At 40.4% G+C, this 26490-nt stretch overlaps 1 protein-coding gene across 5 annotated transcripts in view; it reads left to right on the top strand.

Moving 5' to 3' along the window:
• The window catches only part of hdac9 (histone deacetylase 9), a 511618-nt gene that overhangs the window by 290876 nt on the left and 194252 nt on the right, over positions 1 to 26490 (top strand). For 4 of the 5 annotated variants that reach the window (XM_062957772.1, XM_062957771.1, XM_062957774.1 and 1 more), the window contains one exon: positions 3620 to 3886. In XM_062957772.1, coding sequence (XP_062813842.1) covers positions 3620 to 3886 — 267 coding nt within the window. Of the gene's footprint in view, positions 1 to 3619; positions 3887 to 4003; positions 7365 to 26490 lie in introns of those variants that run through there. The other variant, XM_008112624.3, reaches the window with a different exon arrangement.

Raw genomic sequence — 26490 nt, 5'->3', positions numbered from 1 at the left:
AGTACAGTGAGGAAATAAATATGTTTCCTAACTGGGCTGGAGTCTGGATCGCATTCTCTCTTGGATTCTCTTGAAGGGTAACCCACCTGATGCCGAGCAACTGGCATATGGAATGTTTTACAGATGGCCCAGCACCAGTGACTCATGTATCTGTAGATGATTATCTGTCACACAGATGTTTCAACTTGTATTTTTCAGCTAGCTAGTCAGCAGCCAGCCATTCCTGGTGGTTCAGGAACAGATGTTCCAACCATCATAATATCTTATCCATTCTGGAGATAAGTAGTCCATTTCTTTGCCAACTTAGTCTTCTTCATTGATCTTGGAAGCAACCGGAGAATCTTTGGGTCTGCAAACAGAAGGATATGATTTAAACTTTTCTATCCTATCACCTCATTATTATCTATAAAGGAGTTATCTCTATCAATAATCCTTTCAAAAATAATGGTATTATGAAGGCATACCTCATTTAATAAAGCCTCTGGCAAAGAAAATCCATTTTTCAAGGGAGCCCAGCACAATTAGATCCCTGCTTCTTGCATTCGGTCTAGCTGGGCTTTTTTTTTTTTTTTTTTTTTTTTTTGCAGCATTGGCATTGGAAAGATTGATAAGGAAGGCTGGAGGAAAAAAAAGACTTCCAGTGTGGGGCTGGAGCAGTATGTCTTCAGTAAACAATGCAAGAAAGCTTGACTGGGGAAGGAATAGGATTCTACTGTAGGTGATCCTACTGTAGCTGTCTGTGCTTACATACAACAGACAAGGTGAATAGCTGCTTCCAGAATCACTTACTGAACTTGTGTGAAGAGGAAAACAGAAAAAAATGAGAAAGCAGATTTAGCCTGCCTCACCAGCTACTTCGGCATATTTTAAAAGCTGTATATGTTTCACCACCAAAATAGAAATCATAAGAAAAGTGGAGATAGTTAAAAAAATGCATTTCAGAAGATGCTTTCAAGTGGTCTATAGAACAATTAAAATGCTTTTATTTTAGGCAAGGTTTACTTGAATTGGTGGCTTGATTTCACCTATGCATAATACTACCAGTTTTGAATACTAAGTTTGCTGAAACATGTTGAACGGCTCTTCTTTTTTGTTGTGTAGGAACCTATCTCTATTCTTTCCATATTATTTCTACCTCTGAGACTAAAGCCTGTTAAAAAGGTAAAGCCTAGGAAAATAACTATTTCATTAACTGAGGTATATTTGGATTTTGAATGATTATTGTACCTAGGAAAGTAATACATGCAACTGTTTGTTGAGATACCTTAATATTTTGTATATCAAGTGAAAACAAAGCCTAATCAGTGCTTTAGCTTATTGATTTCAGTTTTGAATAAAATATTTCCCAGTTTAGGCAGACAGAATTTGTAAACACAGACATAATTTTCTTCTATTATCAGATATAATGCTAATGAGCAATTTCTTATGAACATGTTAACTTTTACTTTACCCAGAAGTCTTTGAATTTAACAGTAATCATAGAAAGCTTGATTACTGCAGTATAGCTGAATACGATCATAATAAACTGATAATAGTAAAAAGCATGTTATGTTTTCTTGGACTCTATAAAATCTTTTATTAATTTTTAATCTGCATCTAATGAATGTAAAGTCAGTTGTGTGTTTTGTCTGTATTATTCTCTCTAAAAACATTTCCCAACCTTTCAGAACCAAGAATGTAATTTGAATAGCCACTGTTCTTGGTTATCTTTTTTAAAACAATGTACAAAGTGTTTTATATTTACATCTGATTTTGTCTAACATGGATGAATTTTAATTGATACTAAATTTTCATTCCATTCTAAATAGCATTGGCTAAAATAGTTTAGACTGTAGTAATTATTCTTGTGATCTTCCAAACTACTTGGGTTAAGAGCACCATCAGTCAGCCAGTGACAGCAAAGTTGTTGACATGGTGTGGTTTCACCAAAGCAATAAAAAGAACCATTGGATCTAAAATAGTCACAGCACAGAGTGAAGGCTGGGTGAAGAGGCAATTCTATAATCTAAAATGTGATTTTTTGGAAAAGGCTAAGTATCCTTGCCTGGCTCTCAAGAGATGGATCTTATGCCACATAATAACAGCATCACTAGCAAAGGAAACTATGATGACAGTAGTTACAGTAATCGGATGGGAAAATGGAAGTCTGGCTTGGGATCCTCCCTCTATTGCTGGCTACTGGTGCCATGTTGTGACAGCAGCAATTACAATGAAAAATGAATGTGGTTTTTAGTCCTTAGAAAAAAGTTGGAGAACAAGCAAGACTACACCAAGCCATTTTTCTGGATAAGGAAGGGCAGTATGTCTACCTCCCCATTCCCAACAATAAATATATCAGGGTATATACAATATAGTAATGAAGTTATTTGGGCTGTTGTCCTGGTAAAATTTCACACACTGGCATACAACAACTAAAGAAGATGAGTCAACCTTGAATGGTCTGTGAGCCAATTTCACTTTGCTATCAGGACCTGCTTTGAGCTTCCCATACTACACCACTAAAACTTAACAGAAAGTTGGGAAGACCCAGTAAAACAAGCATAATTTTTTAAAAAGAAACGCTTTCCTCGTTTGGCATGTTCAGCTATACAGTTGGGATGAGGGTGGGGTTCTCTGAAAATTCAAAGTCCCTTTCTAGGGCTAAATGCCACCCATGGGCCCACTGGTAGTATTTCATTTAGTCCAGTGGTTCTCAACCTGGGATCCCCAGATGTTTTTGGCCTTCAACTCCCAGAAAGCCTAACAGCTGGTAAACTGGCTGGAATTTCTGCGAGTTGTAGGCCAAAAACATCTGGGGACCCCAAGTTGAGAACCACTGATTTAGAAGAACAAGGAAGTATATGGAGATGGTTTATTGGTAAGCAGGAAAGGATAGTTCTGCTTCACATTTGATGTATACAGTTTTCAATGCTCCTAGTAGTTTGTGTAATAATCTTGAAGTTCATTGTGACTTGATTAGTAGAGGAAGTTCTTCAATAGCTTTCTTTTTGATCTTTAAATCATTTTTGGGCAGAGTATAGCACCCAGCTTGCATGCAGCCATCCCAGGGCCCCATTTGGGGGGGGGGGGGGGGGGGGTCACGTGTTTTTCACAAAAACATGTTTTTTCCAAAATAACATATATTTAAAGACCCCTGAGCACCCAGGGATTTTTTTTAAAAAGCATTGTTTTTTCAGAAATTATTTTTGTTCCCAAATGTCTTCTAGAGAATGTGGAAGGCCTTTCCAGCATGTTTTTGGGGCAGAAAGGGACTTTAATAAAAAGAACACTTCTGCTTCATTTTCTGAGGTTGAAAAGGGTCTCATGGACTTACAATGATCCCAGAAAGCTTAAAAAAATGACATGGTAAGAATGCCCTTATGACCACAGAGTAGGTACAGCCCTCCAACATCTTCAGATGGGCTAATGCACTCCCTGAATGTTCTGCAGTTGCCTATCCCTGCTCTAGTTAATAAAGCTGTGACTGCTGCTGTTTCTTATTCTTCTGCAACCTCTAAACTTATCTGAAGAAATATCAGTGACAAATCCTGTCTGGGAACATTGATCTGTATGCCTATTTCATGTTTATTTTAACTTTTTGTATCTGCTCCATCAAAGTCACCAACTTTCTCTGTTTCAGATGCTTTCTAAATCTATTGAACAGTTAAAACAACCAGGCAGCTTAGAAGAAACTGAAGAAGAACTTCATGGAGAACATTCTATGGTGGAAGAAAGAACTCCATCTGTTGCAAGCAGCATAAAGGATGACAACAGTAATATCTGTTTGGACGACAGACTGGGACAGCCTTTGACGGCTGTGAAGGTGAAAGAGGAACCACAGGACAGTGATGATGATATTCAAACTCAACAGATGGAATCTGGGGAGAAAACAGCTTTTATTCAACAGGTAATAGGCAAAGATTTAGCTCCAGGCTTCGTAATTAAAGTGATTATCTGAGTACTGTCATAATAAGCATTTTTGAATCCTTAGTGAACAAAATGTTGTTTTTTCTTCCATTCGCAGAGTTCAAATGAATTGCGTGTTATTAGCATTCAGCGAATCTAACAACGGCAGATGTGTTCACACCTTACGCAATAGTGCGAAAGTGCTTGTTAAATCGAAGAACACTTGTTGCTGTGTAAGCCTTTGGGTTCTTAATAGAATTCGTATTAGCTCTGATGGATTCTACTGCATTAGTTCTAGTGAAATGGAACTCACTCTTGTATGATAAAACTTATTATGGAGATCAGTTATTGCTGATTAGACCTGAAAATGGCTCTTTCTCCATTTCTCCAATGTCTTCAACATCTATCTATGTACACTTTTATCAATTTGTATATAATGTACCATACTGTAGTCCTAAACACTGTTAAAAAGAAGGGAGTTTTCCTCTTCCTTGTTAGGTACTGACCCAAAAATCAGTAATTTGATATTTGTATATAGAATATGCCCTGGAGGAAAACAAGGTGGAAGTCAGATGAAGACAGACATGGAATGCACTTTCAAATATGTTTTTTTCCTTATTACATCCTTTACTTTTGTGCCCATCTTCTTTTATCACTCTCTGTATCTGTTTCATTTGAGGATATGTGTCATGTGCGACGTTTTATGCCAGCTACATGCATGATATGCCTATATTTATATCAGGATGGTGGTGGCAAGGAGGTAAATTATTAATATGAATTGTTCTTTCATCGTTCTTTTACTTGTTCAATAAAAACTAAATAACATGACAACACACCATCTAGAACATAGTTCAAACATTCACTCTGATGCCCATCTGTCAATGTTTCCAGTACCCATCTTGGAACCAGAATTTTCCAGAACAGTCTTCTCTCCTAGTTAAGACAATAAACCATTCATCCAAGAATAACCATAAAAGCATTGAAACTTTTCTGGAACAACCAAAGTCTAAGTGTTCTTATTCAGAATCTTATGGAATGCAAATTTCATAATGTAATAGAATTGCAAATCTCAACGATTCTGTGTGCTATGTCCAAGGGAACATCTTGGCTTGGTATCTCTTAGGACATTTGTTCAAGGGTATTTAAAATCAGAGGCCAGGCTGGAAAATAGTTTTCAACAATATTTAAATATTTTACTAAGACATGCATGCAGTTGTATGTAGTTGTGCCTCTTAAAGGATTATAGTTCTTTTGAATCCTATAAGATCAAAACAATTCAGTATGCAGTAGAGGCTGCTGTTTACTTAAGCCGGTGCTGTGTCAGGTCCCTGGTGTTTTCCTGCAGAAAAGTAATTGTGTGAAGGTGGACAGGAAATGCCTTATGGAAGCAGGAAGTCCAAGTGATTCATGCCCTTGGAATGTAAGAGGGGCAAAGGGAAACAGAGGATAGAGTTTTATTCTCTGTTTTCTAAAGGGCACTTGATGAATTGATTTATTGTCTAAGAAAATAACAAAGCAAGGAGGGAAATTGTTGAGGAAGCTTTCCAGCGAAACATTTCCTTTATATTCCTTTTTTATATGTTTACTTTGTTGTTGAGGTTTAATTTTGTTAACCTAAAAATTCTCTGTATTAAGACCCTTTAATATGGATAATCCAGAACTAACCTTCAATTCTTGTCAGGCATTTTCCTATTACAAGATTTATATTTCTAAGACACTTTAAAGTGCAGTGTGCATTTCAACTGAGAAAACCATTTTGCCAAATAATAATAAATAATAATACTTTATTTGTAACCTGCCCTATCTCCCCAGGGGGACTCAGGGCCATTATGGAAATGTTCTCTTATAAGTAGATGGTGTTTACATTTTTATCTTATTTTCTGAGATCTCTTAAAACATGTTTTCATTTCTAAAAATATTTTATCCTTTTCTTCCACATCAAATATTTAATTTTTTTAAATTTTAGCTGATCCTCCAACAGCAAATAAAATTTGTCCCATCATTAATCATTATGCCACACTTGTATTCCTTTGATATAAGACTCATGTACACAAACACCATCTTGCATGACAGATATAAACATGGGCCAGGATATAATGACATGCATTTAAGTCGGCCTTCTTCAAACCTAGTGCTGCCCAAGTATGTTTGATAACAGTTGTCAAAATTTCAGTGGATCAGACCATTTTTTCCATGTCAGGAGTGACTTGAGAAACTGCAAGTCACTTCTGGTGTGAGGGAATTGTCAATCTGCAAGGACGTTACCCAAGGGATGCCCGGATGTTTGTTTGTTTTTTTACCATCCTTGTGGGAGACTTCTCTCATGTCCTGTCATGGAGCTAGAGTTGATAGAGAGAGCTGATCTGCACTCTCCCCAGGTTGGATTTGAACTGGCAACCTTCAAGTCATTAGTCCTGCTGTACAAGGGTTTAACCCACTGCACCATTGGGGGCTCAGACTTTATCAGTTCAATAATAAGGGGTTACAGAAACCATGGCCAGTGTTCTCCATGTGTCCCTAGGTCCACTTTTTAAATGTACAGCTTTTTGCCCTGTGATATTCTAATCCCCACTCCCACCCCACACACCAACAGTTCCCAGCCCAGTTGTAGTCCAACCCATCCTGAAGGACACCAAAGTTGGCCAAAACAAGTTTGGATATTATTGAAGCAGAATATTTTTGAGTTATCCAGAGGGACTGCTGTGGGAACAGGGAACACACCATTTTTCCTAGAGTGTAAACTCCTACCCACCAGTTTTCAAAAGTTGCATAGCTGGCATTCTTCAAATCTATGTGACTGGGTGTTCTGTTGCCATTCTTAACTGTGTGCAACACTATTCCCTCTCGCAACAGCCGACAAAGAACAGAATTACATTTTCAACTCAAATCACTTAAAATGTGGTCCATCAGTTTCATCAAGAAGATAGATGGATGTTGAGAGTGAAGACTCTCAAAAACTGCAAAGGTTATTTTTTCATTTCTCAAGAAATATAGGTATTACAACCAAGAAACAGATATAGCAGGGAAACTGCATTTTGCATCTTACACATCTCCCACCATACAGTCTGATTTTAACCTACTCTAAAAGAGTGGATTACTTTTTTTAAAGTACATTTAATTTGGGCAGGAATCTGAATTCAAGACAAGTTTTGTATGATAATGTTTCAAAAACATGTGTAAGTATGAAAATATTTTTGTAATGCAGTCAAGGAGAGTTACCCCGGTATAGCTAGTAGACTTATATGCCATCTAATTTTTTTAAAGAAGTTACCTGGAACCAGCGGAAAGGAAAACTGGGTGTAAACAACCATATTTCTACTTGCTAATTGTCACATTTTAAATCTACTGTATTTATTATAATTTACACCTTTGGTGAACTCTTGTTTTGTGTTGTAAATATATTGTTTGTATGTTCCCTATTTTGCCTTCTGATACAAGTCTATATATTCTTTTCTCAAATAAAGTTTTTTCTCAAAAGATTCCCTTTCAAATGGCTTTGTGTAAAGTCGATAATCTAAGTCAGTGTTTTCTCCTTCATATATGAAAATATGTTTGCTCATTAATGTTGAAGCAACAGATGTAGGACCATTACCCCTTTCTAAACCACACAGTCTATTTTTGGTGTGTCACTTGATCCTACTTCAACAATTATCCTTTGAACAAAAATAGAAAGGTTATCTATGCATGTTCATTTTTTCTCATTACCTTTTCCCAAACATGTGAATCAACTTTTGTATCACTTTGAAAACTGTGATGCAAACAAATGCCTGTTTTAGACTTCTAGTTATGCAAAATTTTAGTAACAGAATGTCATTTGGCTTCAAAGGTTTCCAACATTTAACATGGAAGCAATTTGTTTCCACATGAAAGAGTATAAAAGTTTTGGGTTGATACTGTGAATTGTAGACTTGTGGTTCTTATGAATAAAAAGTGACAGCACTAAAATGTTACAGGTAATTCTAAGTAGAATTGCATGAGGGATCCAGTTTCACTCCAAAAGTCAACAATCTTGTCTCAACCTTGGACTATCCACAGGGCACATGTGATTTGTTTTCCAGGATCCACATGTTGATGGACAGATGGAGACGTGTCTAAACAAATGTGCACATTTGAAAAATGTAGACAGAAAAACATGCAGACTTTAACAACATCCATTAGACCAGTGGTTCTCAGCCTGTGGGTCCCCAGGCGTTTTGGCCTACAATTCCCAGAAATCCCTGCGAGTTTACCAGCTGTTTAGGATTTCTGGGAGTTGAAAGCCAAACATCTGGGGACCCACAGGTTGAGAACCACTGCATTGGAAAATGGGGAAATACAACCAAACAATATGTACTATTCAAAACATGCACACTTGGGAGAAAAAAGGAAGTAAGCAAAGAAAAAGACAGTTTTTGATAGGTTAAAAATAAAGCAAAACACACTGAGAACTTGTTAATGATGTCTTTACATCATTAGAAGATGTGTTTACTTGAACTTCTTTCTAAAAAGATGTATGGCCTAGACCAGAGCTTAAACTTTTCCACATTAGACCCCTTTTGGCCTGATCATTTTTTTACTTGACCCCACATATGTAAGTGTATAAAATAGATATAAAATCAAACATTTACTGATAATAAATCAGCATTTGCAAGGCTTCCTAAAGTATCTGCTTTTCCTTTTTATGAAGTACAGATGAAGCATCTTCTGCAGAGTCTACTTTAAACACTGCACAACAGACTTGTGTAAATGTATAAACCAGCCACTAGGCGACATTCAGAAAACTTTTACTGATGCCAAATTTTGGACCTCCAACACTGAACAAGGGAGATTCAATTTGGTTTAAGAAGGAGTGGTCTAGACCATACATATATCATAATGAAAATTTTGGATTTTATTTGAGAGCAAAAAAGTTACCTTTTATGAATCATGCACTGAGAACCACCCACACCTAAGAAACATTTAATTTAGCTAGAATACTTTGTGATATTGTTGTGGCCATATTGTGGGAATACATTGCTGACACTGAATTTTGTCTCCTTTAGATTTCTAGTCTACGTTATATTAACTTCAACTATTTGATTGATGGTAATTTCTACAGGAAGGCAATTAGGTTTTAGATGCCACCACCATTGCTGCCATGGTTTTTAGTACTTCAATAAATTGTCCACCATTGATTAACATTATAGGCAAAACAATGCATGTTGTTGACTGGTACTATAGCCATTAAGTTTAATCATTCCTAATTAAAAGCATTGTTTTCAGTGCAAACAAAATGTTCTTGCATCTTCCATTTCCACCTTCCATATCTGAAATCATTACTGAACAAATGAAAAGTCTGTATGTAGAACTGTCACTCAACATTATCATTCATTTCCATTGTCTGAAATCCTAGCTGCATTGTGAATTGCAATGCAGATTTTCACTGAATAATTTCTGTGTTCCTACTTTTCATGCACCGTGTTAAAAATTCATGACCTAAATACTGTGTGCTATTTCCCCTGTTTTTATCTTCACTGACATTCCAATGTACTTATAGAAAATTAATACTTTCCAGCCTTTTCAAACTGTCATATAAAGGCTTTTATCTCATCTATGCTATTACTCATATGTTGGTACTTTAACATTATTGTTTTGCATTATTTAACCCTAAAATTTCATCCATATAGCAGCATAGTATACTAAATTCTTACAGAGCACAGATTAAATCTTTATCCGCCTGAATAGTGATGTTTGCCACTCCTTCAAGACTCAATCCCACTGTTGGTCTGTTACAATAGAGGAGCCAGTGTGGTGCTATGGTTTGAGTATTGGACTATGACTTCTAGAGACTAGCATTTAAATCATGACTTGACCATGGAAATCCACTGAGTGACCTTGCCCAAGACATAGGTTCCTTCTACACTGCCATATAAAATCCAGATTATCTGCTTTGAACTGGATTATATGGCAGTGTAGACTCATGTAATCCAGTTCAAAGCAGATAATGTGGATTATCCAATTTGATAATCTGGGTTATATAGCAATTTAGAAGGGTCCTTACTAAATTTTGATTGATTTGGTGGGTCTGTTTGAGATGGGATAAACAAATGGATTTAGGCCTCGGTTTTTCTGAAACCCCCCCCCCCCTTTATTTTATGGCTCTTTCAAAACTTTATATGTCTTTTCTCTCACTTGGATGACATACACTATGGTAAATATAACAAAACAGCGATCTACGTGTCTGTCTCTGTGGAGAAGGGTAAGAAGAAGAGACCTAGATTAGTAGCCTGAGCTTTATTCTTTTTCTGTCACATTTCAAACTCTTGAACAAAAGTTGATGTTTATTTAGATATAAAATATAATTTGATTGCCCAACTCTAGGTACTGTTTCACTGAAAATTACAATTCAGTTGTGCACAAACTTCTCTTTCACATATATTGATCAGTTCTTCAGACCCAGGTGTGTATCTACAAAGGGTACTCATTTGGTTTCTATATTTCTGCCTTGAGAACAATAAAAAAAATCTCAATTTTAATAGCCTATAATTATATCAGGCTAAATCTAGTGATTCCAAGTCAAGTGGGCCAGTTCAAATAAATGGGACCCATATGACAGTTGCTTCAGTGAATCTACTCTGGGTAGGAATAACATTGGATTTAGCCCAGGGATAGGAAACATGTGGCACTCCAACTGTTGTTTGACTGTAACTCCCAGTATTCTTCACCCTTGACTGTGCTGGTTAGGGCTATTGAAACTTACAGTCCAACAACACTTGGAGGTCAACATGATTCCCACCTAAGGTTTAGATCATTTTTTTAGGTCACCCATGGTTTAAATCATCCTAAAGCTCAATCTTATGCAACCATCATTAATTGATTTTAGTGAACCTTCTCTGAGTATTGTTAAGACCCCTTCTACACTGCCATATCATCCAGATTATCTGCTTTGAACTGGATTGCATGAGTCTACACTGCCATATAATCCAGTTCAAAGCAGATAATCTGGATTTTATATGGTAGTGTAGAAGAGGCCCAAGTTAAGATCCAAAAGGTAGAAGCTAATGTTAATTGGATGGTGAACCAGGTTCCAGTCCAAACTTTAAAGGGTGGCTCTTTCAAAGTTCAGAGTGCAGTCCCAAGGATATCAGATCCACCGACCTGTACTGCCAGCGACATTGTTGGGCTCAACTTCTGTAATCATCACAATTGGTTATGCTTAAATAGGGTGCTAAAGTACAATAAAATCTGGAGGGTCACAAGTTGCATACTTCTGTCTCAACTCAAACACTATGTTTCTAGTCCCCTACATGCTTCGTATATCTGGCATAGCACATACCTAATTGCCATCTGAATTATGGCAATGGCTCTACATTAATCCAATCCAATGTATTTATTTATTTTTACAAGGACTTCTGTACAGATGTGTGTACATGCTAACCAAATGATGTGAAAGTATTCAATAAATACTTTGCCAAAGGATTATTAGGCAAACAAAATTTGTAGATAGCCAAGTCAGATTTTCTTTCCAAAGTATCCTCTTGTTTATGTTAAACACATTTTAAAATATTAGTAGGGGTTTCTCATATATGGGAAATGTTCTTGTCACTAGACTAGTCTCTAAAACATTAATTGGCTCTACCACAGTGACCGTTAATGATGAGGAACTGATTCTGTATAAATTTGCAGTGTTGGAAAACCTCAGAACTACATATGGTTTCATTTGGCATCCTTATGCAACATATGTCTGTGTACCTTCAAGTTGCCTGTTGACTTATGGCAACCCTATTAATTTCATAGGGTTTTCTTAGGCAAGGAATACGCAGGTGGGTTTTGCCAGTTCCTTCTTTTATATATCTTATATAGCTTATAACACCTGATATTAATTGGTGATCTCCCATTCAAGTACTGTCCAGAGCTGACCTTGCTTAGCTTCCATGAGCAGATGAGATCTGGTGCCTTTAGGGTATATAAGCCAACTCCCTCATACAATGAGCATGTTATTAATTAGCGCACATTTGACACGGTTCACTTATCATCCACTGCCAAGCAAAGCCAACAGTGATGAATGATTTCAGTCTTTTGCTGGCAATTCTACAAGAAATATCAGATAATGCTGATAAATGCTGTCTGTGTTGATAGAGAGCAAAAATGTACAGTGAAGATGAAGTACACTTGCCCTAACATTATTATTTTTTTATGAAGAATGCAAACTGTATGACAGAATAATTCTCTTAAATATTTCATATTTGTATAGAGAATCCCAGCACATTAGGAAAAGAGGACATTTCTTCCTGGCATACTAACTTTCCATAGGTAACAAGGAACATTTAAACAGGTGATCATCACCATTTGCACTTGAATAATAAAGTACTAGCAAGGGCATAAACTTTAAAGTCATCCAAATGAGTGTTTATTATTCCACAACTGACTCTATTTTGTCATTTTACTATAGAAATATAGAAATTCAGGAAAATTCAAGAATACAATATTGCATAGGAAAACATGATATGGAAATTATTCCACTTGGAGAAGACTGATTACTTTTTTGGTTGATAGGGTTGCTTGGGCAAAGGTGTTGATCAAAGTAAGTCTTTTAGAGCTGTTCCATTTAGGAAATGTCAACAGACTGAAAATATCTGCCATGCAATGTAAATAAATCCAGCATTAAGTCGATAGACTGGCAAGAAAGAAGATAAAATGAATGTATTAAAGTGCACATTAAAAGTAGGCTTATAAAAAATACAATTGCCTCACGCTTAAGGAGAAAGTGTGCCTTGACAAATTAAGACATCCTGTTAAGAAAGTTATCAATTGTTCCAACAGTTTTTTGTGTGTGTTTCAAGCTCCTTTTCCAAAATTAATTCATTTGTGCCATTTCTGATCAGAAAAGAATGGCTGGAATTTTGTTAAGTCTCTATGTTGTCATAAACTGACTTGTGATCAAGTAAAATTGACATGCACCATTGCACAATGTCCGTAACTTCATATGGGAAGAAGGGATGTAGCTTGCATATCATGTCAAAAGGCACGGCTGTACCATCATATTGTAGTCTCTTATGCAGTATATTGGTAATATGTTTTGCCCAAAATTTGCAAACATAAGGGCTGGCACCATGTGTTGTAGTGATGGATTTGTAACCTAAAGTTACAGATTCATAACAGCTCTGCATTCACATTTCCTCTAAAGCCATGGGAGCGATTGGAGTTTTGCGTTAGGACATAAATCAGAAATGACTTCAAAGCACATAACAAGAAAACAATCACAACAGAACCACGATTATGGCACTATGGGAATAGTAAGCTTTGATGGTTCTCTACTATCATGGCTAATAATGATTTCCATTTGTTTTCTTCCCTTTTAAAGCCATGAAATCTCCGGGTGAGAAGGGCGGGATAGAAATATTTGAAATAAATAAATAAATAAATTTTAATGTTGTCTAGAAAGTCCGTTACAACCATTGCTTGTCAGATTATGGTGGGGCAGGACAGTGCCTATTGAGTCTGCACTCCTAGGCAAACTTGTTAGGTTTAAGTTCTATTGAGTTTTTTAGAGCAAGGATGCATAAAGTGAGCTGTTTGGGGGGCTTATCTGTTCCACCCTAAAGGTGCATCTACAGCTTTAGAAATAATGCAGTTTGACACCACTTTAATTGCTATGGCTTAATACTATGGAATCTTGGGATTTGTAGTTTGGTGAGGCACCAGCACAATTTGGCAGAAAAGGCTAAAGATCTTGCAAAACCTTAGCTGTCTTGATTCCATAACATTAAGGCATGGCAATTAACTGCATTTAACTTTACAGTGTAGGTGCAGTCTTAGTGTGGAATAGAGGGTTGCTGTTTTTTGTGTCAGGAGTGACTGCAAACGGAGAGAATTGGCCATCTGCAAGGACGTTGCCCAGGGGATGCCCGGATGTTTAATGTGTTACCATCCTTGTGGGAGGCTTCTCTCATGTCCCCACATGGGGAGCTGGAGCTGACAGAGGGAACTCACCCGCTGTCTCCGGATTCGAACTGGCAACCTGTTGGTCAGAAGTCCTGCCGGCACAAGAAGATAGCCCCATTTTATGCATTCTTACTCTGAAAGGCTCAATGGGCTTTGCACCTATTAATTTATCTAGAATGGCAGCCAGAATAGAAGTTAACTTGCTCCATCATAATCTGACAAGCTTTCTCCATAGTAGGCTTTCTAGCCAACATTGGTGAGCAGTAGATTTATTGGTTTTAGAAGAGAATAAGACAAATGGAAATCAGATTTACCCATGATTATTAGCCATGATAGCACAGAATGAATAGAGCCTGCTATCTTCATCAACTTCTTGTGGACTCCCTGGGATAATTTATTAAGCCGATATGGAAAGTACAGTTTTGGGCTAGAATCTTGTGTCTGCTGCAACAGAGGATTTTTCCCTGTGGCACTGAAAGATAGAGTATTTTCTCGGCTTTTCTTTATCTACACTTTATGAAGATATATAAGTAATGCACAATGTTGGCAGTAGTATAGATGTTGCGCTTTGATTCAGCCAGGAAGATACTCAAACACAGAAAGAGCAAGCTTTTGTGAGCCTTATTGATTTCCCAGATCATTGTGGATTGCCAATCTTACATCAAGCAAGCGAGCAAGTCGGGCATGACATTTGGACACCAATGGCAGGGAGTTAATGGAGGAATTTTGTTATTCTTACATTAACTTTTCTTTTTGTGAGCATCTTATATTTCTCAAATGATTACTCTTTCCCCAGCACTGATATAAGTATAAAAGATTTACTGTTACAGTTTGTGTGTGGCCAGGCAATGGCATATGGAAAACATGTTTCCTGCTATTTAATTTAATTACTCCAATCACGTGTCAGCCCCGGGCATGTCATGCTGGACCTGTGAGGCTCTTTGTCTGTCAAAGAGATGGACAATATCTTGCCTTTGTTTAGTTGTTCTGCAGGCTGCAGATAAAAAACACTGAAATGCCGACTGTTTGTTTAACCAAACTTTGCATTTTTTACCATTTGGCTTTGATTTCTTTTTGTTTTACAAAAGAAAGAAAGAAAAAGAAGACTTTTGGGCCTGGCTGAGTTGAAAGGGAAATGTCTGGGGATAGGAAGATGAACTGCTACATTTCTGGGATTTCCAATGCAAAAATAAAAGTATTTTGGTTAGAAATTAGCTTTGTTAGCAGATTATAGAGACGTGAATCTCTACTAGCCATGGCACAATGAGGAGGGAGAAATACTCTTGTTTGCTTTTGGTGCTCTGGTGGGGTAATTTTGTTGTTGCCTTCATATTTAGTGAGCAAAACAATCAAGGGGAACATGTAATGCATAATATCAAGCAACATTTGAAACTGCTTACTTTTGAAATAATTTGTTGGAATGTAGAACTGCCTTATATAACAATAATGTCTCAGACTAACTCAGTATTTCCTCTTTTAAGTGGCCCAGTTGGGTAAAAGGGGATGTGTAGTCCTTCTGACATCACGGGACTGCAACTCTCATCATCAGTCACCATTGGTTGTGCTGGCTAAGGCTATGGAGAGTTGCAGTGAGTGTATGTATTTACAACAGGTGTAACTAATGGGGAGTTCGTAGTAAGATGAGGAGAAAATACAAACTTATCAGCTCAGAAAAAAACTAACAAATAGAATAGGGGAAAACAAAAGAATTGAGACTTGAAGATAGAAGCCTCTCAAGCTGGCTTTTCATGACAACATTGGTGTTTTAATTTCCTACAATCTTCTGATTTCTATAGCCCAATAAACAATATAGGAAAAGTTGGTGGTGGAGCAAGATTGGATGGTGTTTAGCCATCTCTGATTTTCTCAGATGGTCGTCACAATCTTGGGGTAGGTAGCAAATAGAAGTGTGCAGTTTGGTTAAACCCTGTGCTGTTTTCAGTGTCTGGATTTTGGTGCCCCCCCCCCCCCAGCTGATCCGTGGCCAGAGAAAAATCAGTTTTTCGATTTGGCAGCCAAAAGATCCGGGAAGATCTGGCTCATTGGCAGCAATAGGGAACTTATGTGGCTCCCTTTTCCATCATTTTAGGGCATCAGACTTAAGAAACCACTGTTTCTGACATCCTTTCCGTTAATCCCCTTTAGTTAGCTAAAAGGTTTCCCCTGACGTTAAGTTCAGTTGTGTCTGACTCGAGGTTGGTGCTCATCTCCATTTCTAAGCCGATGAGCCGGCATTGTCCATAGACACCTCCAAGGTCATGTGGCCAGCATGACTGCATGGAACGCTGTTACCTTCCCGCTGGAGCGGTACCTATTGATCTACTCACATTTGCATGTTTTCAAACTGCTAGGTTGGCAGAAGCTGGAGCTAACAGCGGGCGCTCACTCTGCTTTCCTGATTTGAACCTGGGACCTTTCGGTCTGCAAGTTCAGCAGCTCAGCGCTTTAACACACTGAGCCACCGGAGGCTTAGTTAGCTAGGAGGAATAAAACCCCTTCCACTTGAAGTTGTTCTGCTCCATTGTCTATGGCTGATGTGAATGAGCCACAGACGTCCAAGCATTTAGCCCCTGTTCTTCGAGCCCCTAATTTTCAAGCAGCCAATGATGAGATTTATAGCAAGCTACACATAATCTGTCCCCACAGGATGAGCTATTGTACAAGTTCAGGTGGCATTTGGCTGTATACTTGCAAAACTCCAGTGTAAATCCAGAGCTGGTTTTCTGTGGGATCTCCATTGTATTATTTACCCAGCTGGCTTCTGAAATGCCTCGAAGACAAATTGAGCACTGGTTTCTTTTCTGTTTGGAAGCCAGCATGTAATACCACAGATCACTGCTACCATTTAGAAGAAGGAAGCAGCATTTATCTCAATAAACCCAGTACTGAGGTTGGTAATGATTTAAACATAGTTTGCAAACAAATGTCTATGTACACAGAATTCTGCCAAAGGGAGGGGCAGGGCCGCTATACAAAGTATCAACCTCAACTTATTAAAGGCATTTTACTTATTCAAGTATATAAGAAAATACAACCCACTGTAAGAAATAGGAATCAACTTTAAACCAATTATCCAAGATTAACTCCCATGGCAACTCTCATTTGCAAAGCTGGAGTCAAAAGTGCCAAAATTAAAACTGTTGTGGAATAAACTCAATGGCTCTAATCCAGTGAAAGTTACTGGAGACTTAGCCCCTTTGAAAACAATGGAGTTGTTTTCAACTCTAATTGTTATGAATGTTTTTATTGAGTTTGGGCTCGTTCTTCATCAAAAAATGTGCCAGAGAAGGCACAAAACGTTGACATTAGGGATGTGAATTTTGATTTCTACAGGACCTTAATATGTTTGAGCTTGGACTGCGCCTTCATGTTTCTTGGTTGGTTGGTTATATTTATAGTCAACCTTTCCTACAATGATTCTTTGCCTCTTTGCTCATCCCTCTCCCCTGTGCCTTATTTGTGGTCGAGAGTAAATGACCAGCCTAAGGTTGGTCAATAACTTTTGATGGCTCAGTGGGCACTAGAACCTGTAGTCTAAGCACTAATACTACACAAACTCTCTTTCATCATATCAACTATGGTAGTTTAGTTGAATTGTTCAATTACATTGCTGTCTAGATGTGACTAAACAATAAAATATCTTTGTGGCACATTAAAGATTGATAGGTTTTATTGAATATTAGAATCATAGAATCATAGAATCATAGAATAGTAGAGTTGGAAGAGACCTCATGGGCCATCCAGTCCAACCCCCTGCCAAGAAGCAGGAAATCGCATTCAAAGCACCCCGACAGATGGCCATCCAGCCTCTGCTTAAAAGCCTCCAAGGAAGGAGCCTCCACCACAGCCCGGGGGAGAGAGTTCCACTGTCGAACAGCTCTCACAGTGAGGAAGTTCTTCCTGATGTTCAGGTGGAATCTCCTTTCCTGTAGTTTGAAGCCATTGTTCCGTGTCCTAGTCTGCAGGGCAGCAGAAAACAAGCTTGCTCCCTCCTCCCTATGACTTCCCTTCACGTATTTGTACATGGCTATCATGTCTCCTCTCAGCCTTCTCTTATGCAGGCCAAACATGCCAAGCTCTTTAAGCCGCTCCTCATAGGGCTTGTTCTCCAGACCCTTAATCATTTTAGTTGCCCTCCTCTGGACGCTTTCCAGCTTGTCAACATCTCCCTTCAACTGTGGTGCCCAGAATTGGACGCAGTATTCCAGGTGTGGTCTGACCAAGGCAGAATAGAGGGGGAGCATGACTTCCCTGGATCTAGACGCTATTCCCCTATTCATGCAGGCCAGAATCCCATTGGCTTTTTTAGCTGCTGCATCACATTGTTGGCTCATGTTTAACTTGTTGTCCACAAGGACTCCAAGGTCTTTTTCGCACACACTGCTGTCAAGCCAGGCGTCCCCCATTCTGTATCTTTGATTTCCATTTTTTCTGCCGAAATGAAGTATCTTGCATTTGTCCCTGTTGAACTTCATTTTGTTAGTTTCGGCCCATCTCTCTAGTCTGTCAAGATCGTTTTGAATTCTGCTCCTGTCTTCTGGAGTGTTAGCTATCCCTCCCAGTTTTGTGTCATCTGCAAACTTGATGATCGTGCCTTCTAACCCTTCGTCTAAGTCGTTAATAAAGATGTTGAACAGAACCGGGCCCAGGACGGAGCCCTGCGGCACTCCACTTGTCACTTCTTTCCATGATGAAGATGACGCATTGGTGAGCACCCTTTGGGTTCGTTCGCTTAGCCAATTACAGATCCACCTAACCGTAGTTTTGTGTAGCCCACATTTTACTAGTTTGTTTGCCAGAAGGTCGTGGGGGACTTTGTCGAAGGCCTTACTGAAATCCAGGTAGGCTACATCCACAGCATTCCCTGTATCGACCCAACTCGTAACTCTATCAAAAAAAGAGATCAGATTAGTCTGGCATGACTTGTTTTTGGTAAATCCGTGTTGACTATTAGCAATGACCGCATTTGTTTCTAAGTGTTCGCAGACCACTTCCTTGATGATCTTTTCCAGAATCTTCCTGGTATCGATTGTGAGGCTGACCGGACGGTAATTGTTTGGGTCGTTTTTTTTTTCCCTTCTTGAAGATAGGGACCACATTCGCCCTCCTCCAATCTGCTGGGACTTCTCCCGTTCTCCAAGAACTCTCAAAGATAATTGCTAATGGTTCTGAAATAACTTCCGCTAATTCCTCCTATTAGCTGTCATAGATCATAATCCACTTCATTGGTTAGTCTTATAAGTCTTTTAAGGTGCCACTAGACTGTTGTTTTTGCTGGTTTCATGTGGCTATTCCCTGCCCACCCATGCTTTTTCCTTTCTTTAGCATAAATCACTTCCCACACCCAAAAGGTAGCCTGAAGCAACTGAATAAAAGGAGAGAAACACACACGATATAATAACACATTTGTTTGAAACCATGCAAATTATAGAACTATCATCTTTTTAAAAAATAATGTAAAGGACAAAACCCACCCAGCATAGAAGAAAATGAATAATCAAAGCTAAGCCATTCAGTGCCTGCGGTAAGAGAAATGTTTTTCCTTGCTATGTAAAAGAAGACAAAGTTGGCACCAAGCAAACTTCCCTTTTGGAATATAATCTGAATGGTAAACAGCAAACAAAACATCAAAGAAATATGATGATTTGTTGACCCATGGAAACAGCAGAAGTCTATAATTCTGTTGTTCTGCCCCCAGCTCTACTTAGACTGATTATTGGGAGGCAAGGAGAGGTTGAGGAGGTATGTAGTATAAGGACACAACTTGGATACTTCCCTCAGTTATGAGATGGCTCAGGTCACAAAGCTCATTTTGCTACTATGGTGAACCTGATACAGGTTTTAGTTTAAACCTTAGGAGCTATCCTAGGTGCTTAACCTATTTTGGGGAAAGAGTTCAGCATGTTGGAAAGATCTCTGAAAATTTGTATTAAAACTCATATTGGATTTACTGTTCTAACAAGTTGGAAAACACCAGCCACTATTGGTGCAATTGTCAAAATGCAGGAAAGGAAGAATTTGGGGGCACTGGTCTACTATAAGGAGGTCTTATGAATATTAGGTGGTCCTGTTCCTGAATTATGACTGTGTATGGGCAGCAGGTTAAACTGCTGAACTTGCTGACCGAAAGGTTGGCGGTTTTGAATTTGGGGAGCAGGATGAGCTCCCGCTGTTAGCCCCAGCTTCTGCCAACCTAGCAGTCCGAAAATATGCAAATGTGAGTAGATCAATAGTAGATCTGGTGGGAAGGTAACGGCACTCCATGCAGTCATGCCAGCTACATGACCTTGGAGGTGTCTACGGACAACTCCGGCTCTTCAGCTTAGAAATAGAGATGAGCACCAACCCCCAGAGTCGGGCACGACTGGACTTAATGTGAGTAGATCAATAGTAGATCTGGTGGGAAGGTAACGGCACTCCATGCAGTCATGCCAGCTACATGACCTTGGAGGTGTCTACGGACAACTCCGGCTCTTCAGCTTAGAAATGGAGATGAGCACCAACCCCCAGAGTCGGGCACGACTGGACTTAATGTCAGGGGAAAACCTTTACCTGTACCTTTACCTACCTTTACCATGCCATCACAATTCACTTTTACAGTCATGGAGCAGATTGGAAGTCACTTCCAACTATACAAGGTTCAACCCAAAAGAAGAAGAGAAGGGCAAGGATTTCTCTTAATCAATTACTTGATTTAGACTGCAACTTTTTCCCAAGACTGGGATTCAAGGTGGCTTACAGTTGAAAGGAAATGTATGTAGAACCAAAAATGTACAAGGGGCCAACGTAAAATAGTATCAAACTGTCTATAGAATCAAAATATTCAAATCATAGAATAAAAGCAAGGATGTTTCCTGTGTATGGACTAACAAATGATATCTTAGCTCCCCTATATATCAAAGGTGAGAATGATGCAGCCTTCCAGATGTTGGTGGACTGAATGTCCCATTTATCATCACAGGCGATGCTGAGTATGATTGTCTTCCAAAAGTAGGGTCTAGGACTAGGTGGTGGGTCTGTAAGTGATCTATTCTGGATCTGCATGGTCTAGCACAAGGAGGACATAGATTCCCAGATGAAAGGTGGTTCTTTCTTTTTTTCTGAGCATGGACATTCAGTGCATAGTGTCATGGAGCCAGATCCCAGGGCTGAATTTCCGAGCCCTGGACCTGGCGTCATAACATAAATAACCCTGAAAGCACCTGGCGGGAGAAGATAGTATGAGCCTGGGAACTCAGGGTTGAAAGTATAAACAATTATAATTGGTATAGTGTGTGGGAATAGTGCTAATGTGATCCAGAGGGTGGGGTTTGATGATGATATTTGCGTGTGGTGTTACGTTGCATCAGAGGTGATAAAAATGGATGTATGTAAACATTAGGTCATTCTCGACTTTTCCAAAGTCATGTATTCTTCAATAAAGATTGGATTTGAGAGCAGCTATCTTTGATCTGCGTTCAGACTGGTCCTTTGAAGTGAGCCTGACATTTAAGTCGAGAATCCCGTTCTCACCCTCCTGCGGATTCGCAGTGAAGTGATAATGAGTGGAGAAGGAGATCAAAGCCCAAATGGAGCAGGGGCCCGGCCGTTGGGAGAAGAGACGTTGCAAGCCGTAGCTTCCTCTACGGGGTACCCCAGGCCGAACGGCGTGACTCAGAGGATTCCCAGAGCAGGAAGAGGCGTCTCTGCGGCTGCAGAAACCAGTTGGGGATCTGGAGGAAGCATGCCAGAGACCGTAGCCCTGCGGTTATCCATCCTGGAAACTAATTTATCCAGGCTGTCGGAAACCGTGGGGAGGTTGGTCCCACTATTGGAAGAGAATCTCCAAAAAGAGCCCATCCGATATGGCGCCGAGAGAGAGCCAAGTAAAGAAGGAGATTGGAGCCAGAGGGGCCAGCGCGCATCAACGCAGAGTCCCGTGGCGGCGAGGGACGAGGGAGATGAGGAATACTGGCGGGAGCTGGAGTTCCGAGACAGAATGGCCCGCGAAATGGAGCGCCAGCGAGCTCTGGGAACTCTGAGGCCGCCAACTCCAACAGAACTTCCAACCCCCCGAATGGGTGTCGGGGTGGAAAGGCCACTGGGGCCAGGGATCGGGTCCAGTGGATTAGCAGACGAAGGCGGAGAGGAGCCGGAGATCCAGGAAGAGGAGGAGGATGTGCCGTACGACGAGGAAAGGCGAGGTGCGGGGACTACAGCGAGGCCCGCATTCGGATGGGTGGAAGGGCCGACAGCAGCGGCAGAATGTCGGGAGCCGCGCAGAACGACTACCGGAGTGGGGCGCGGCGTGTTCAAAGGGGCCGCCCAAGGAAACCCGATGCAACCCTTCCCCATGCCCCCCAGACAGCATCAACGGGCCGCAGAGTGGATGCAAAGGAGGGAAGATCTCAAACTAGAATACGGAGGGGAATCATCTGAATTGAACTTTTTTCTCATTAGCATCAGAGGATACATGGAAGATAATGCACACACATTCCCCTCCGAAGCAAGCATGGTTCGAGCCATCGGCAACACACTAAAGAGAGGAGCTGCCAGCTGGTATGTACAACTACATGCCAGACGCGACCCATGCCTGAGGTCAGTGCCCCGCTTCCTCGCCGCACTAGAAAACCGGTTCAGAGACCGGCTAGAGCAACTGAGGGCTCGAGACCAGCTTAAAGGAATAAAGCAGAGGGACAAAACGGTGCCCGAGTACGCAGAGGAATTCCTCCACCTCGCGGAAAGGGTACCAGAGTGGTCTGAAGTGACCAAAGTGGAGATATTTAAAGAGGGACTACGCCCCGAGGTTTTTAGCTGGGCAGCGCACAGAGATGACCCCGAAACACTCCAGGGCTGGATCCAACTAGCGGGGCGCGTTGAATCCACCCTGGCCCAAGTAAAGCGCTTCAGGGGCAGCGGCAGCCAGCAAAGACCGGTGGCGAGAGGTCGAGGAGAAATGAGGAAGCAAGAAAAGCCCGGAGGGAGGCCGGGGATCCCCTTCAGAGGAGATGACAACAAACCCAAACCGGGATGCTTTGTATGTGGGAAGACGGGCCATCGAGCAGCAGAATGTTGGGCCCGGAAGGGGGAGCCACCAAAACCCTCAAAGCCCAAGCCAGCAACCGGGAGGCGTGCAGAGGAGGAGGTGCAAGCCCCAAAATCTTCGGAAAGGCTGGTGAGTCAAGACAAACGCATGCTAGTAGTGCCAATTTGCCTATCGGGGCTAGAGAACCGGGCCACCTGCAGGGCATTCGTGGATTGTGGTTGTTCTAGGAACATTATAACTCCGGAACTAGCAGGAGCGCTGAAATGCCAGCAGATGTTGCTTGACTCCCCAATTGCATTTTCGCAGCTAGATGGATCAGTTGCGGCTGGGGAAGTATCTACAAAGGAAATACGGGGAGTCCCATGTAAAATAGGCAAATGGGAAGGAAGAATATCCTTTGTGATAGCCCCTATCGCCACATACCACGTAATATTAGGGATACCGTGGCTCGAACAGGCAAATCCTGAAGTAGATTGGAGAGGAAAGAGCCTAGCATTTAAAGAACAACAGACGCAATGGGAGATAAGCAAAATTGCAGGAGAGGAGGACGAGGGAGATGAAGCAGGTGAAATAGACCCACAGCTATTGCCACCTGAATACAGAGACTTTGTGGATGTTTTCAATCAGAAAGAGGCAAGTAAATTACCTCCCAAGAGGAATATAGAAGTAGAAATTGAAATAACCCCAGGAGCAAACTTACCAAAACCAAAAGTGTATCCCATGTCTGTTCAGGAGAAGGAGGAATTGAGGAAATATATCAATAAGAACCTGGCGCGAGGCTTCATTAAGCCATCCAATTCTCCTCTCGGAGCCCCAGTGTTATTTAGGAGAAAGAAAGACAACTCCCTAAGATTGTGCATTGATTATCGAAATTTAAATGCAATTACTAAGGACAATAAATACCCTATGCCCTTAGTAAAGGATTTAATCACCGTATTGAAGAAAGGGAGCATATTTACTAAACTTGATTTAATTGAAGCATATCATAAATTAAGAATCAAACCTGAGGATACTTGGAAAACTGCATTTTCCTGCGCATTCGGCCATTTTGAATATAAAATTTTGCCATTTGGATTAAAAAATGGCGGCGGTTGCTTTATGCAGCTTATAAATGAAATACTACACCCATTGTTGTACCGAGGGGTATTCATATTCCTTGATGATATCTTGATCGTGAGCGAAGATAAAGAAAAGCACGTGGAATTGGTCCGGGAAGTTTTGCAGAGACTAAGGGAAGCAAAGCTGTACGCAAAACTGTCCAAATGTGAATTTAATAAAACTCAAATTGACTTTCTGGGGTATCGGATATCTCCAGAAGGGTTAGCTATGGATCCGTCTAAAGTATCAGACGTAAAAGAATGGGGAGTACCTCAAACTAGGAGGCAATTGCAATCATTTCTGGGGTTTGCAAATTTTTATAGATCCTTCATAAAAGGCTTCGCGCAAATAACCGCACCCCTTACTGAACTTTTAAAAACAAAAGGGAAAGGGGAGACAGCAAAAGTGAAAGCTCCTGGCGCCAAACTGAGTTGGACGCCAGAATGCCAAAAGGCATTTGAAACCCTAAAAGGATGCTTCACAAAAGAACCCATCCTAAAACACCCCGATATAAGGAGCCCTTTCATAATTCATTGCGACGCTTCAGACTGTGCATACGGGGCAGTACTATTGCAAAAGGATCAAAATGGGAACTTAAAACCTTGTGGATATTTGTCCCGGAAGTTCAGTGAAACTGAAAAATGTTGGCCCATATGGGAAAAGGAGGCATTAGCCATATTAAAAGCCTTAGAATGCTGGCGACACTTCCTCGAAGGAAGCGGAATCCCATTTGAAATTTGGTCTGACCATAAGAACCTCCAGTATTTAAAATCGCCTCGGAAATTGTCCCCCAAACAAATTAGATGGGCACAATACTTCAGCAGGTTCGATTTCCAATTAAAATTTTTCCAAGGGAAGCAGAATGTCTTGGCAGATGCTCTTTCACGCATGCCTCAACACGAAGGCGTAACCACAGCCAAAGAGGGAACAATATTCTCTGATAAACAATGGGGCTTAGTTGTCAGGACAAGAGCGCAAACCCAGAAAGAGAACACTGCTATTGTTGAAATCGACGGGGAAAATAGTTGGGGAAAAGAACTGAAACAGTCTTATGAAGGAGATCAGTGGATCGCATCCAACGCAGAAAAGGGGGAGCAGAAGGGGGGATTTTGGTTTGTGAACAAGAAACTGTATATCCCAGCAATATTAAGGATTAAGATTTTGCATCGTTTTCACAATAACCAGAGCGCTGGTCATACAGGAATTACAAAAACAACAAAGGCAATAGCAAAACATTGTTGGTGGCCAGGAATGAGAAAGGACATAAAGAATCATGTTGTTCAATGTGACGATTGTGCGAGAAATAAATCGAGAGGAGGGAAGCCAATGGGATTATTACAAACAGTAGCGGAACCTACCAGACCTTGGGAATGTGTAGCTATGGATTTTGTGGGGGAACTGCCGGTTAGCAAAGGACATCGTTATATTTGGACAGTATTAGACCTGTTTTCTAAACAGGCCCACTTTATAGCACTGACGAAATTACCATCGGCAGAGAAACTAGCTGAATTATACATAAACCATATTTACAAACTTCATGGATGTCCCAGTAGAGTGGTCAGTGACAGAGGAGTTCAATTCACAGCAAAATTTTGGGAAAAATTCCTGGAAATGCTAGGAGCAGAAAGGAGTCTAAGTTCTGCTTTTCACCCCATGACAAACGGGGCAGTAGAACGTACTCAACAGACACTGGGGCAGTTCCTTCGAATGTACTCTAACATGAGACAAAATGACTGGTCTAGGTGGCTGGCTTTTGCGGAACTAGCTTTTAATTCGACTATACATTCAGCAACAAATAAAACTCCCTTTGAAGTAGTTTACGGGTATGAAATACAGCCTTTGCCCCAGTTGCCAAGATGGACAGAGGATGAAGAAACCGAGGCAGGGAAATGGAAAGCTCAAATGCTAGAATGCTGGAGTCAAGTGACTGCATCCTTAAAGGAGGCACATAAAAAGTATAAAACGTTCGCAGACAGAAAAAGAGTGGAAGGCGATAAATTAGGGAAAGGAGATCTAGTGTGGTTAAGTACCCAAAACATCAAATTGGGGCTACCTTCGAGAAAATTGGGCCCCAAATATATTGGACCATTCAGAATACAGGGTGTTATCAATGAAGTAACTTTCCAGTTGGCATTGCCAAAGAGTTTAGGGAAAATACACCCAGTATTCCATCGCAACTTACTGAAAAAGTATATGGGGACTTTGGACAAAATGGACACATAGAGTTATTGTTTGATTTATTTCAGGATTGTGATGAAAGAAGAACCGAAGAGGAGGATGAAGAAAACGAGGGCGCCATGTCATGGAGCCAGATCCCAGGGCTGAATTTCCGAGCCCTGGACCTGGCGTCATAACATAAATAACCCTGAAAGCACCTGGCGGGAGAAGATAGTATGAGCCTGGGAACTCAGGGTTGAAAGTATAAACAATTATAATTGGTATAGTGTGTGGGAATAGTAGTAATGTGATCCAGAGGGTGGGGTTTGATGATGATATTTGCGTGTGGTGTTACGTTGCATCAGAGGTGATAAAAATGGATGTATGTAAACATTAGGTCATTCTCGACTTTTCCAAAGTCA

This window comes from Anolis carolinensis, chromosome 6, assembly GCF_035594765.1.
Source record: "Anolis carolinensis isolate JA03-04 chromosome 6, rAnoCar3.1.pri, whole genome shotgun sequence".
Lineage (NCBI taxonomy): Eukaryota > Metazoa > Chordata > Lepidosauria > Squamata > Dactyloidae > Anolis > Anolis carolinensis.
This window is presented reverse-complemented; position numbering and strand designations above follow the sequence as displayed.